Here is an 11,709-nt window from a genome sequence, read left to right as displayed (position 1 = left end):
TCAATCACATCTAGGGTTTCACAAATTTGATAATTAATTCTCATTAAGATTCACTTTTTTTATTTTTTTTAAATTAAAAAATAATAGTAATTTTGGTATAAAACACAAGAACTCATAGACACTTACATTAATAAATTTAAAAATTATTTTAAAATTTTAGCTATTAAAAACTTTTTACTGCTTAATTTTTATTTTTTAAAATAAAAAATAAGAAGTGTTTCCAAATGGATCCTAAGTTAATTCTTTAAATTTATGCAGTTTATATTCATTAATTTATTAATTTTATTATTAATTTTTAATTTATATAGCTTATTCTCATTATTGTATTAATTTTATAATTGATAAGTTAAATACCTCACAATGACTAGAATTTATATTATATCATTTTATTTAGAAGATCAATATCTTTTTTATATTTTCTTTGTCCATATATAAAATACTTTTTATAAACATTTTGATTCACTCTTTACTATTCTTATCATCCTAGTTCCAAAATAAAAAATTTGTTTCACAGTAATTTTAAGAAACGTTTTTACCTTAAAAGTGTTTTGTCAAAAAATTGAGATGTTTAGCAAAATTTAGGAAATACTTTTAAAATTTTTAAAAATCACTTATAATGTTGAAAAATCACTTGTATTTTTTGAAGAAATGATGATTCTCCTAAAAACACTTTTAAAGCTAAAAATACTTTGAGTAAAAACACTTTAGTCAAAGTATTTTTAACCAAACACACTCTAGGAGAATCACTGTTTCTTACAAGGTTTTTAACCATTTTAACACTTGATTGATAAAAAATTTCAAGTATTAAAAATAGTAAAAGCACTTTTTAAATTCACTATCAAAGGGGCTCTTAGAGTGTGTTTGACAACAATTTTAAGAAATGTTTCTAACATTTCTAATATTTGAAAAATAAAAATTTTCAAGTGTTACAAAGGCTAAAATCACTATCAAACGTACTCTTAATTATCTTTTTCTTTCATAATTTTATATCTCATAACCATAACCATTAGAAATAGTTAACATTTTTCCTTATTTAAATTAAATACCATAAATGAAACTATTCATATTTAATTTTTTTTCTCATTAAAATTTAAAATATTATTTAATTACATTCAAATTATCTTCAAAATCATTAGATTGTTATTATGTCAAATTTATATTATTTTATTTACAAAACCAATACCTTTATTTCAACTTTCTTATATTCTCTTAATATGAATATATAAAATATTTCTTGAAATATTACATCAATATTCCAAAAGGTTTGATTCATTTTCTATTGATCCTTTCTTTTTTAATTCAATAATAAATTATATTAATTTAATAATTCTAATTTTAAATATTGATGTCAAGTATATAAAATAAAAATTCATTTATTAAAAACCATTAAAATTATTATTTTATTGTAATTCTAATACTAATATGATAGTCCTAAAATACAAAAGTTAGAAGCCAGCATAATAATGATTCCAACAAGTACCACCTAAACTTACTTAGAATAGTAATACGACTAAAATAAAATGTCATACAACATAATGATTAAGTCTCCAAATCTAAATTAACAATCTCCCAAAATAAGATAATCAATTAATAATTGATATAAAAGTGAATATCTATTAAGTAACTAATTTATAAATCAAAAAAATAATCAAGCCTAAAGAACTTAAGAAAATGTCTACCTAAACCATATGACTTCTTACAAATGTATAAAATACTTGAAAAGGGTTTTAGAAAAGGGTGCTCAAGTTTCTTAGTAAATGATGATATGAGTCTTGATCAAGTATATATTATATATTATATATCGCCTAATAAAAACAAGGATATCATGTCATAAATTTCAATCATGTAATAAGTAACATAATTTGAATACATGTGCTTACTTTGTGGAAACTATACACATTGTTAGACAAAATAGTTCATTATAAAACTATTTTATATAAATAAGAGGGGAACTATGATATTGAGTGGAAATGCTCAATTTAGTGAGACTTACAAAAGTGGCTAGTCTCTAATGTTTTTTAGTGTGCTAGTTGAAATCAAATCCAATAGGATAATATATCATTTATTAGTAACTACCCTATTTACTCCATTACATCCCTTCCTCCATCAATATAAATCATATATGCGTTCATAGACAACATATATTTCACGTAACATATTGTCATATAGAGATAATACCCTTACATCTCTCAGCACACTTCTCATACAAACTATTTCAATGCCCCTTCATCTCTCAACTCAAAATATCATAAGGTTAATCAACTATTGTATGTCTCTCCATCTTTATGGCACAATATTGGTCCGAGGCCGGTGACAATCACATCCACAATAATAATGTAAAGTACCATAATGATAGTAGCAATGATTTTTCAGTGAGTAGTGCATACTAGGTAAGTTCCCATAAAAGACTAGAGGGGTCATAATGGTCTTGCTTAAAACCATGGCTCCTTAGATATGACTTTCCTAAACCATGTTTATTCCTTCATGATCACCAAACCATTTTAGCTATTAATATATATATATATATATATCAAGGCATTATAAACATGACATTTAACCAACGCATTTTCAAAGTATATCTCATAACATTTTATAAATAATGAACACATATAACATTTGAAGTATGAGATACATAATTCTAAAACCAAATACAATCAAGCATTATAAAGATCACTTACCATTAGAACTATAAATTAGAATTTTCATAGTACTTTTGTTATGATGATTTAAAGATCCAACCTTTGGAATAAAAACAACATAGGAGCTTTTTCACACTTCTTTTCTTTTCTTTCTTAGTAGATGAAGACTCATATTTATAAGTATGGATGGAAACCTAAAGCAAGTGAGTTTACAGGTGACTCATTGCATGGCTTACATGGGTGTCGATCAAAGGAAAATTATTAGTGTCTTTCTCATTGCATGGAAATGACATGTAGTGACGTGCTTTATCCATGCAATTGCTTGAGTAGATGAAGTAGGTCCATGAGTCAACATGCTTGACTAGGTCTCATGTGATGAAGATTTATAAGTATGGATGGAAACCTAAAGCAAGTGAGTTTATAGGTGACTCATTGCATGGCTTACATGGGTGTCGATCAAAGGAAAATTATTAGTGTCTTTCTCATTGCATGGAAATGACATGTAGTGACGTGCTTTATCCATGCAATTGCTTGAGTAGATGAAGTAGGTCCATGAGTCAACATGCTTGACTAGGTCTCATGTGATGAAGATGACTTAGTGTCCTCTCGGTTGCATGCATTCCAATACCTCATGCTTGGTTGCATGCATTTTGACACCTCATACTTGGTTGTATGCATTTCAACCCCTCATGCTTGGTTGCATGCATTCCAACACCTCATTCTTGTTTTCCTACATTTCAAAACCTCATGTTTGGTTGTATGCATTTTGACACCTCATGCTTAGTTTCATCCATTCCAACACCTCATACTTAGTTTCATGCTTTATGTTAGAAAATTTGGGCTAATTTAACCCAAGGTAATCACCTTAGAGGGGGGGTGAATAGGGTGATGATCTTTTTTTGCAAAATTAAATTACGTTAATGTAATAGACAATTATATGTAAATATATAATAAAACAATATGAGGATAATTGCATATAAAGTAAAAGAGTATAGAAGAGAGAATGCAAACATAAGATTTTTATAGTGGTTCTATGCAACCCGCCCTACGTCCACTCTCCTCTAGCTTTAATTGTAAGCTTAAGGTTCCACTAATTCAAAGCTTCCAAACCAAGCCTCCAAGTAATACAATTGGAATATGGTTCTAATCCACCATCTTGGTTTTTTGGCTCAAAGCACCCTTTATAATCTTCAAGAGATATCTCACTTTTAAACAACCCCTCAAGTGATACCCACACTTAAGAATCCCTAAGTGATATCTCACACTTGGATTCTTCATCTCAAAGATTTACAAAAGATAAGAAATAATCTCACAAAATCCTAGTACAAAACTTTAGGCTCAAATATACAAGAAAAATTAGGATTGGAAGGTGCACTAATGATATGCAAGTTTTAAAATAATGGTGTGGCAAAAAACACTCTCCCAAGACTCAAATATATTCAAGAAAGGTTTATGAAGGTTAAACTCTTGAAACAATGAAGATTGAAACCTTTTTTATAGAGGAAAAAAGTCAAATTAGTCGTTAGGGGTTCGTCCGATCGAGGTTCAATTCAACCGGTTCACTAGCCATTAGCATTTAATGCATGACAAGTGACTGTTGGACCTCAATCGCCTCTCGATTGGACCTCGACTGATTGAACAAATATTCTAGAAGAGAGAGAAGGTTTCTGCACCCCTTGACTGCTTGAGCTGAACAAATCGACTAGTTCCTCATCTGGTTCAACCGATTGAGTTGTGTTTGGCTCAACAACTATCTTTGTCAACTTAAAACCTTTTAAACAAGATTGAAAAGTATTTGACACAAGCTTTTAGTTGAAAACATGAAATCATCCAATTTTAAAAGATTTAAAACAAAATAACTTTTGGATGATTGTAGTACATAAAATAATGTAATGAATGAAAAACCTAGTGCACCAACAACCTTACAAAGATATCTTATGAAACTTAGGTCTTGAAAAATATTTCTCTTTGAGGTCTTCTTATATATTTCCTTTTGACTTGATTTTGTCTTTATGATTGCCACTTTGGAAATCTTTTTGCTTAAATGCACTTGAAATATAATTATTAATTTCAAATCTTATTTTGTTATCATCAAAACCGAGATTAACCAAACCTTGGTTTCACAATTTCCCAATTTTTTATGATGATAAAACCAAGGTTGCTAAAAGAAGTTTATGCTAGAGTCTTAAGTGGCTTTGACCTTTGGGTATGACCTTATAAGGTGGTCATATGTTCCTCATGGATTATGTCATTGCCGATGAAGACCAACTATACTCAAGATACACATTATGATGTTACGTTTTTAAGGGTTCTATCATAACGAAAAACTTCTATTCTATCATAAATTAGTTGATAGAGATTTAATATCAAAACCAAGGCTGTGACTCTATTTGAAAAGAATTATCAAAAACAATTTTTGAAAACTATTCTATGAGGTTTTTAGGAATTTGAAATGTTCTTAACCCATTTGCGATGTTTTAAAAATAATTTTTATCTATATTGCTTTATTTGTAACCATTTTCCAAATTTGTATAATGATATTTTAAAATAGCCTTTGAAAAACAAGTGAAAATTGGAAATTTGGTTCTTAAGTTATTTTCCATGTTTCAAAAATAACTTTTATTTATAGTTTTTTTTTTTAAATTTATGTACAGTATAAATATTTTCATTTTAATTAAGTTTATTATTAGTAAATTTTAAATCTTGTTAAAAATAAATTTCTCTTTTTATTTTTAAATTGATTTTATTTTGTTAAATTTTTAATTAAAAAATTATTAAACAATTTTATAATAAACATAATTAGGAGCAGTTTTATTTTTATAAACTATAAAACCCTTATTTGAGGCTGTGTTGCTAATGCTTTAAAAAGATGATATTAATAATAATGAAAATACCCCGAAACAATTCACGTGGACTGGGAATTAGATTGGGTAATATTCTAAGGGGTAGTGTAGATATGGGATTTTTTATTTTTATTAAAAATGGTTAAAATGGCCCGAAACAAAGAGAGAAATAACATTCCTCCCATTGCATGTCCAAAATGGATCAGGCATATGAGACGACGCACTATCCGGAGATACAGCCTGACACATTATCATGTCTAGCAACCGACGCACTAACAGGAGGTACAGCATGACACCTTATCATGACTAGCAACCCATTAGATTCACGCACAAACTCCATAAGTTTGCATGCATAGGAGCTCTACGCTAGAGGGCCTTTAAGTGAAAAATAACGTCAAAAATCTTCTTCCCTAAAAAAAAGAAACAATTGGACTTTCAAACAAAAAACATCGTATTTTCCAGATCCCCGTGCAAGCGGTAAAACCTCTCATCAAATGAAGCTGCAGAGGCTGCAGAAGCTGAAGCTGGGCGCTCCAACTCCAGGGCGTCATGGTAGAGCCGTCCTCTGTATGCAGCAAGGTCGGCATAGTATACAGGAGGAACAAGGGAGACAGGTTTGGTACACCGCACAAAGGTGAAACACAAGTTGTAGATAAGCTTCTGGAGTTGGTCCGAAGTGAACCTGTGCTCGTCATAGAGGACATGGTAGTGTGTTGGCTTGCTCGTCCCAATACCACCATAATGGCTACAAAGATAAAAATCAAACTCGAAGGGGTGAACCACAGTTATGTCTACAACCGTGCCTGGAGACACATTCTCATTGAAGCTCCTGTCCTGACCCCTTTCCCTCTTGCTTTCTGGAAACAGTCGAGTCTGATGTCTCTTCTGGGTTATAATAAGTGTGATTGTTGGGTTGTAATTTCCCCTCTGGATAGCCCCCTTCAGATCTACTAATTCTTCATTAAGCACCATGTCAAATTGGCCCTCGCTCACCCCATCCCTAAACACCACAATCTTATCCGGCTTGGCTCTATTCACCCGAGCATAGGTCTCAATAAGCTCCAGGCACATGTCCCCAAAATTTAGAATCTTCTCAGTTCGATGGAGCTGGGGGCGTACACGAGCAGCATAACGATTTACAGCAGGCCAATTTACAGTGGCAACAACAGCAGCTATGGAAGGGCTAGCTGAGTTCCAAGCACCAGGATGATTGACATCAGCACCTACAAACATTACATGACCTTCATTCTCAAAATGAGGAAGCCGGTCAATGAGCTCCACGTTGCTGCCTCCAAGCTTGGCATTCATCTTGAGAGCCAAGTTTGCAAGATACTGGTCATTTGCTTTATTTGCAGGGCTGGACAAACAACATTGAGTAACTATCCCAATGTTGGTTTCACAGAACCACTTGAGATAGTTGTAGCCAGGATCCTTCCTAGCCATCACACATACAAGAATTTGCAACTGGTTTTTTGTACTATCATGAGCTCTGCCAGCTACTCCTAATAGCAGTTCACGAAGCATGGCAACATTGGAGAAGGCATTCATTCCAGACGACTGATACAAAAGCGGCTCATCCATTCTAATTCCAAGACTTGCACAGCGCCTGATAAATTTGGGAATAAAGTGGCCAGGATTCAGTCTGTTGAATCCTTCATATGCACTGAAATCAAGTACAGCCCACCGATCAATGTGTTTGCCCTCCACCACAGATTTTCCTACAAAATTCCAGTGACACCTGTTCCTGTCCACAGTAATCTTGCTCATCCTTCCATTATGAGCCCCTCCTAGCTTTAATTCAGGTGCCATAATCACACGTCCTGCAACTGTAGTCATCCTCATGTTGACTTCAATCCCAAAGTTATTGATCATATCTCCACTGCCAACAATGAAAAAAAAAAAAGATAATAAGAAAAAAATTCAGAGGCATAACTCAAATCATGCATGTAATGTAATAGAATCCATCAGCATATTGAGTTTTTGGTCTGTTGATACTCATAATATTTGTGCACCTATGCATGATGCATATTAACAATTTGGTAATCTACACCTCTCTGAGTCTATCCCTAAGGGATAAGTAGTAATAGTAGTTGATGCTAAATATGAAAATCAATGCCAATAACAGACTGGATTCAGGACATGTCAAAATGAAAATGTGTATTGGGGCTTTAAAATAAAAGGAAACTCTAAAAGAAATGATACAATCCCAACCATTCAATATTGGCATGAGATCTCCTAAGTACATGCAAGCCAAATGCTTACTAAGGATGTCATAACATATACCCCAGTGGTGGCCAAGCTTTAGGTAAGTGTTTACCTATTAGGGAAAAAAAACATATATGAAAATAATCAAATCCTACTGATAATGAACAAAGGAAAAAATGGCCAGCTGCCATATGTGAAATGAAGCAACCAACTTCAGACAATGTGGTATAATCTTTGCAGGAGAAATTAGAAAATTTTAGAACACAACAATTATATTAAAACAAAATTTACGCCTCATAATCACATACCCACATGGTCCAGTCTTTGATCGCACCATTTCACATATGTTGTTCTCTCTGACTTTAGGGGCAACCAGTGACAAATTTTTCAACTTCTGAGCCCCATTTCTATCCAAGTTCTCTTTGAGAAACCTCTGTCCCTCAGTCAAGATGCAGAACTCCATGGGTACATAGTTCTTCCTATTGTTTTTCCCCAAATCTAAGCACGGAATATCCTTGTACTTAATATCCTTCCCATATTTTTCCCTGAAATAATCAATAATCCCAACTTTCTTTGCTGGAGATTTGCCCTCTAGGTCTTCAGCGATAAATGAAAGATACCTTGTGTCCTCACCACTTAATCCTGAGATAGTGTATTTTTGTTTGCAAAGACGATGAATGACTCTAACTTTTAATCCTTTTAGAGCAACCTCAACTTCTTTCCTTACTCTTCTTAAATCATTCAACTTAAATCCATTAACATGCTCCTCAAGGAAATCTATAACCGGAATTGGCTTTCGAAATGCTAAGACTGAGTAGTCCAAACATAGGGTTAAACCCTGGGCCGTGGGCTTGAGGCTATGTAAAAATCCTCTAGAAGCTACAATGCCATGTCCAAGATCATCATCTAGAGAGAACAGAGTTGGGTAAAAGCTCCGTCCAACAGAGATCATATGCCTTGCAGGATTCTCCTTCATCACCACATCCATCCCTTGCAATATCTCACGAGGTATGGAAAAAAGTTTCCCACTTAAATAATCCTTCAACTTGCGAAGCTCTAGTTGATTCACAAGCTTTATGGTGAATATATACGAACAGATCTTCATGTCTTCGCTCTCAGAGAACTCCACCTTAAATTTTCCAGTGGGCAGCTCAACAACACTAAAAATATTCTTCTCACCATCAAAAGCCGTTCTTGACAAGGGAAATCGTGAGGGATCATCAGAGAACAACTTCTCTTTTATCATGCAGCGATTAGACTTTGATAACTTCAAGGTACGACCATGCTTGGGTAGCACCTCTGGTTTAATATCAACATCATAGTGCAGAATGATTTTCTCAGAGTTGAATTTCACAGGAAAATGATTGACACGAACCATGGTAGATTGGATTGCATTTGTGCCACCTTTGTCAGGTCGCCTTATAGGGAGAACTCTGTCCATGCGTTCCAAGGAGGATGTTGGTGGCAAGCTACCTAAAAGTTTTGATGGCTCCATTTCTGGAATAGAAGGATCAGTATAAGTAATAAAAACAAAGCTTCCAAGGCCATCAGACAATGTACGTATATAAATCATAAAATTTCTAGGGCACATCGTTTACGATGCAAAATCATTTGCTTACAAAAAATGATAATGGAAGAAGACTTCCTACTAAAAAGCTTTCAGCTTCCATCCCACTCAATTAAGAAATGAATCAAGGGGGGCACATTCCTGGAGAATTTAACATTCTTATCTCAATCTTACAAAACCATTCATCCACAGGAGGTACAAACTATAGTAAATACTTATGGTTTGTAATCATATCAATCTAAACCAAACCCACTAAACACTTGAACAAACAAACGTATACTAAGAGCCAGTTTGGCAGTGATTTTAGGAAGTGTTTATAACATTTTTAATTCTTAAATTTTTTATTATTCAAGTGTTTGAAATATTAGGAACATTTTCTAGAATCACTACCAAAAGCGCTCTAATATTGTGATCATAATCCAGTTTGAAGGCTTATTGAAGATGAAGACACCCAACAAGGGCCCATTTGGCTTCTTAGCAAAAATATAGATGAAGGGTTTATCCTCTTTCATTATCCTCCATTTCATCGGCAACCAGAGGACAGAAAATAAAACCAAAACTTCAAATAAATACAAAACATTGAAGAATTCAGGTATTTTGAATCTATGAGTATCCGATCTAAAAGAAAACACAAAATGGTCCAATAATGCACTTTCTTTTCATTTTCCTCCACCTCTTCGGCAGCCAAAAGAGGGTTAAAATCAAGCCAAGATCTAAACAAATAAATAGACAAAACAAGAAAAAAAAAATCCCATTTCAATACCTGGAACAATATCAGGAGACCTCCGGGACTCGACAAAAGCGGGCATGGAAGGCAACGGGCGCCGAGGCGGCGACGGCGGAGGAAGTGGGCGCCGGGGGGGCGACGACGGGGGAGGATGGCGCCGCGGGGGCGAGAGCGGAGGAGGATGGCGCCGCGGGGGCGAGAGCGGAGGAGGATGGCGCCGCGGGGGCGAGAGCGGAGGAAGAGGGCGCCGGGGGGGCGACGGCGAAGGAAGCGGGTGCGACATCGGAGGAAGCGGGCGCCGCGGCGGCGACGGAGGAAGAGGGCGCCACGCAGGAGAATTTCTAGGGCTGAGGCCAGAGCTCCGCCACCCCCCGCCACCATTGCCACCATACCCATCACTGCTTCCGCCATAGTGGTAGTAGTCTCGGTCGTGACCCATATCGGGAGGCCCTCTCCACCGGTGCACTGGTGGCGGCGGTGCGTCTTCCTCGTACCCTCTGCTGTACCCAGGCCTTCGACCTCCTCTAAAGCCTCCTCCGTGGTGATGGCGCGGGTGATCACCGCCGCTTCTTCCCCTATGGAGACCGCCATCTCTTCCTCTATAGCCGCCGCCGCCTCTCCGGCGATCTTCCATAGCAGAGACTCAACTCGGCGGTGACTCAATTGACTTTTCACTAGGAGTCTGAGAGCTAAAAGGAGAAGGGAAAAGAGGGTTTGTAGGTCAGTGGGTTTGTGAAATGAGGGGAAGGGTTTGTGAAATGCACTAAAGCTTTTCAATCATTTAATATGAAAATTTATTCTTGAATCATTGGTAATAAAACTGCAGTCCAAAGAAAATGTAAATTCGGTAGAAATGTGACTGTCGATTGGATGGCGGTGGAGTTCAAACAGGACCTATTCAAATTGCTTTCTTCTCGGTTTTACTCCGGAGGTTACCCCCTAAGTCAACTTAATTACTTAAACTGACTTAATGACATAATTATTTCATTAATATGAATTTCAAATATCTTTTATAAACATAATTTCAAATTCAAATAAGAATAAATTAATTCTAAGTATCAAGTCAGAATAATTAATTTGTTTTTATTTAAATTTTAAATTATGTTTACAAAAATAATTTGACATTAATATAAAAGTCCTTACATTATTAAATCACTTTAAGTGAATTCATCAACTTTCTTCTTACTTCCAATAAATTATTTCTTTTTTTTCAATGAATAAATATATCTAATTTCACATCTATAAGAGTAAGTTGTCTTTCCTCGACAGTATGAAATTATTGGTTCAAAAGTGCATAAGGTTTGAATCTATTAATTTCTTTCATTCTTATTCTTAGAAATGAAAATAAAAGAAAAGTGGAAGGACTACTTTTTATTCCCATCTGTTTCATAAACGAAATCTAATTTCTATATATAATTTAAGATTTTATTTTATAAATTCGCATTAATCCTTGTATAACTTATTAGTTAATTAACATTAAAGCTATTGAGATCAAATTTTTATATCCATTTGAAAGTTCTCCCAAAAATGTTAGGTATGTTTGGATACCTTCTTTTAAAACATGTTTTAGCAATAGTTTTTTGAAAAAAAAAAAAAAAGATTTATAAACTTTTCATTCAAAAATATATTTGGTCAATCACATATCATTGTTAAGAAAATAAAAAATACTCACAATGATTTAGTTGTACAAATTAAAAAAATTGTTCCCAAAGTAATAAAGATAAAAAC

At 34.2% G+C, this 11,709-nt stretch overlaps 1 protein-coding gene across 1 annotated transcript; it reads right to left on the bottom strand.

Moving 5' to 3' along the window:
* Positions 1–5,585: 5,585 nt before the first annotated feature.
* LOC117923813 (protein argonaute 2-like) lies at positions 5,586–10,787 on the bottom strand. Its single transcript, XM_034842280.1, has 3 exons — positions 10,018–10,787; positions 7,996–9,184; positions 5,586–7,361 (listed from the first exon to the last, which is right to left on the bottom strand). Exons 1-3 carry the CDS (start codon positions 10,613–10,615, stop codon positions 5,918–5,920), a joined length of 3,231 nt encoding a protein of 1,076 aa, XP_034698171.1. The 5' UTR covers positions 10,616–10,787; the 3' UTR covers positions 5,586–5,917.
* Positions 10,788–11,709: the final 922 nt, after the last annotated feature.

This window comes from Vitis riparia, chromosome 10, assembly GCF_004353265.1.
Source record: "Vitis riparia cultivar Riparia Gloire de Montpellier isolate 1030 chromosome 10, EGFV_Vit.rip_1.0, whole genome shotgun sequence".
Lineage (NCBI taxonomy): Eukaryota > Viridiplantae > Streptophyta > Magnoliopsida > Vitales > Vitaceae > Vitis > Vitis riparia.
This window is presented reverse-complemented; position numbering and strand designations above follow the sequence as displayed.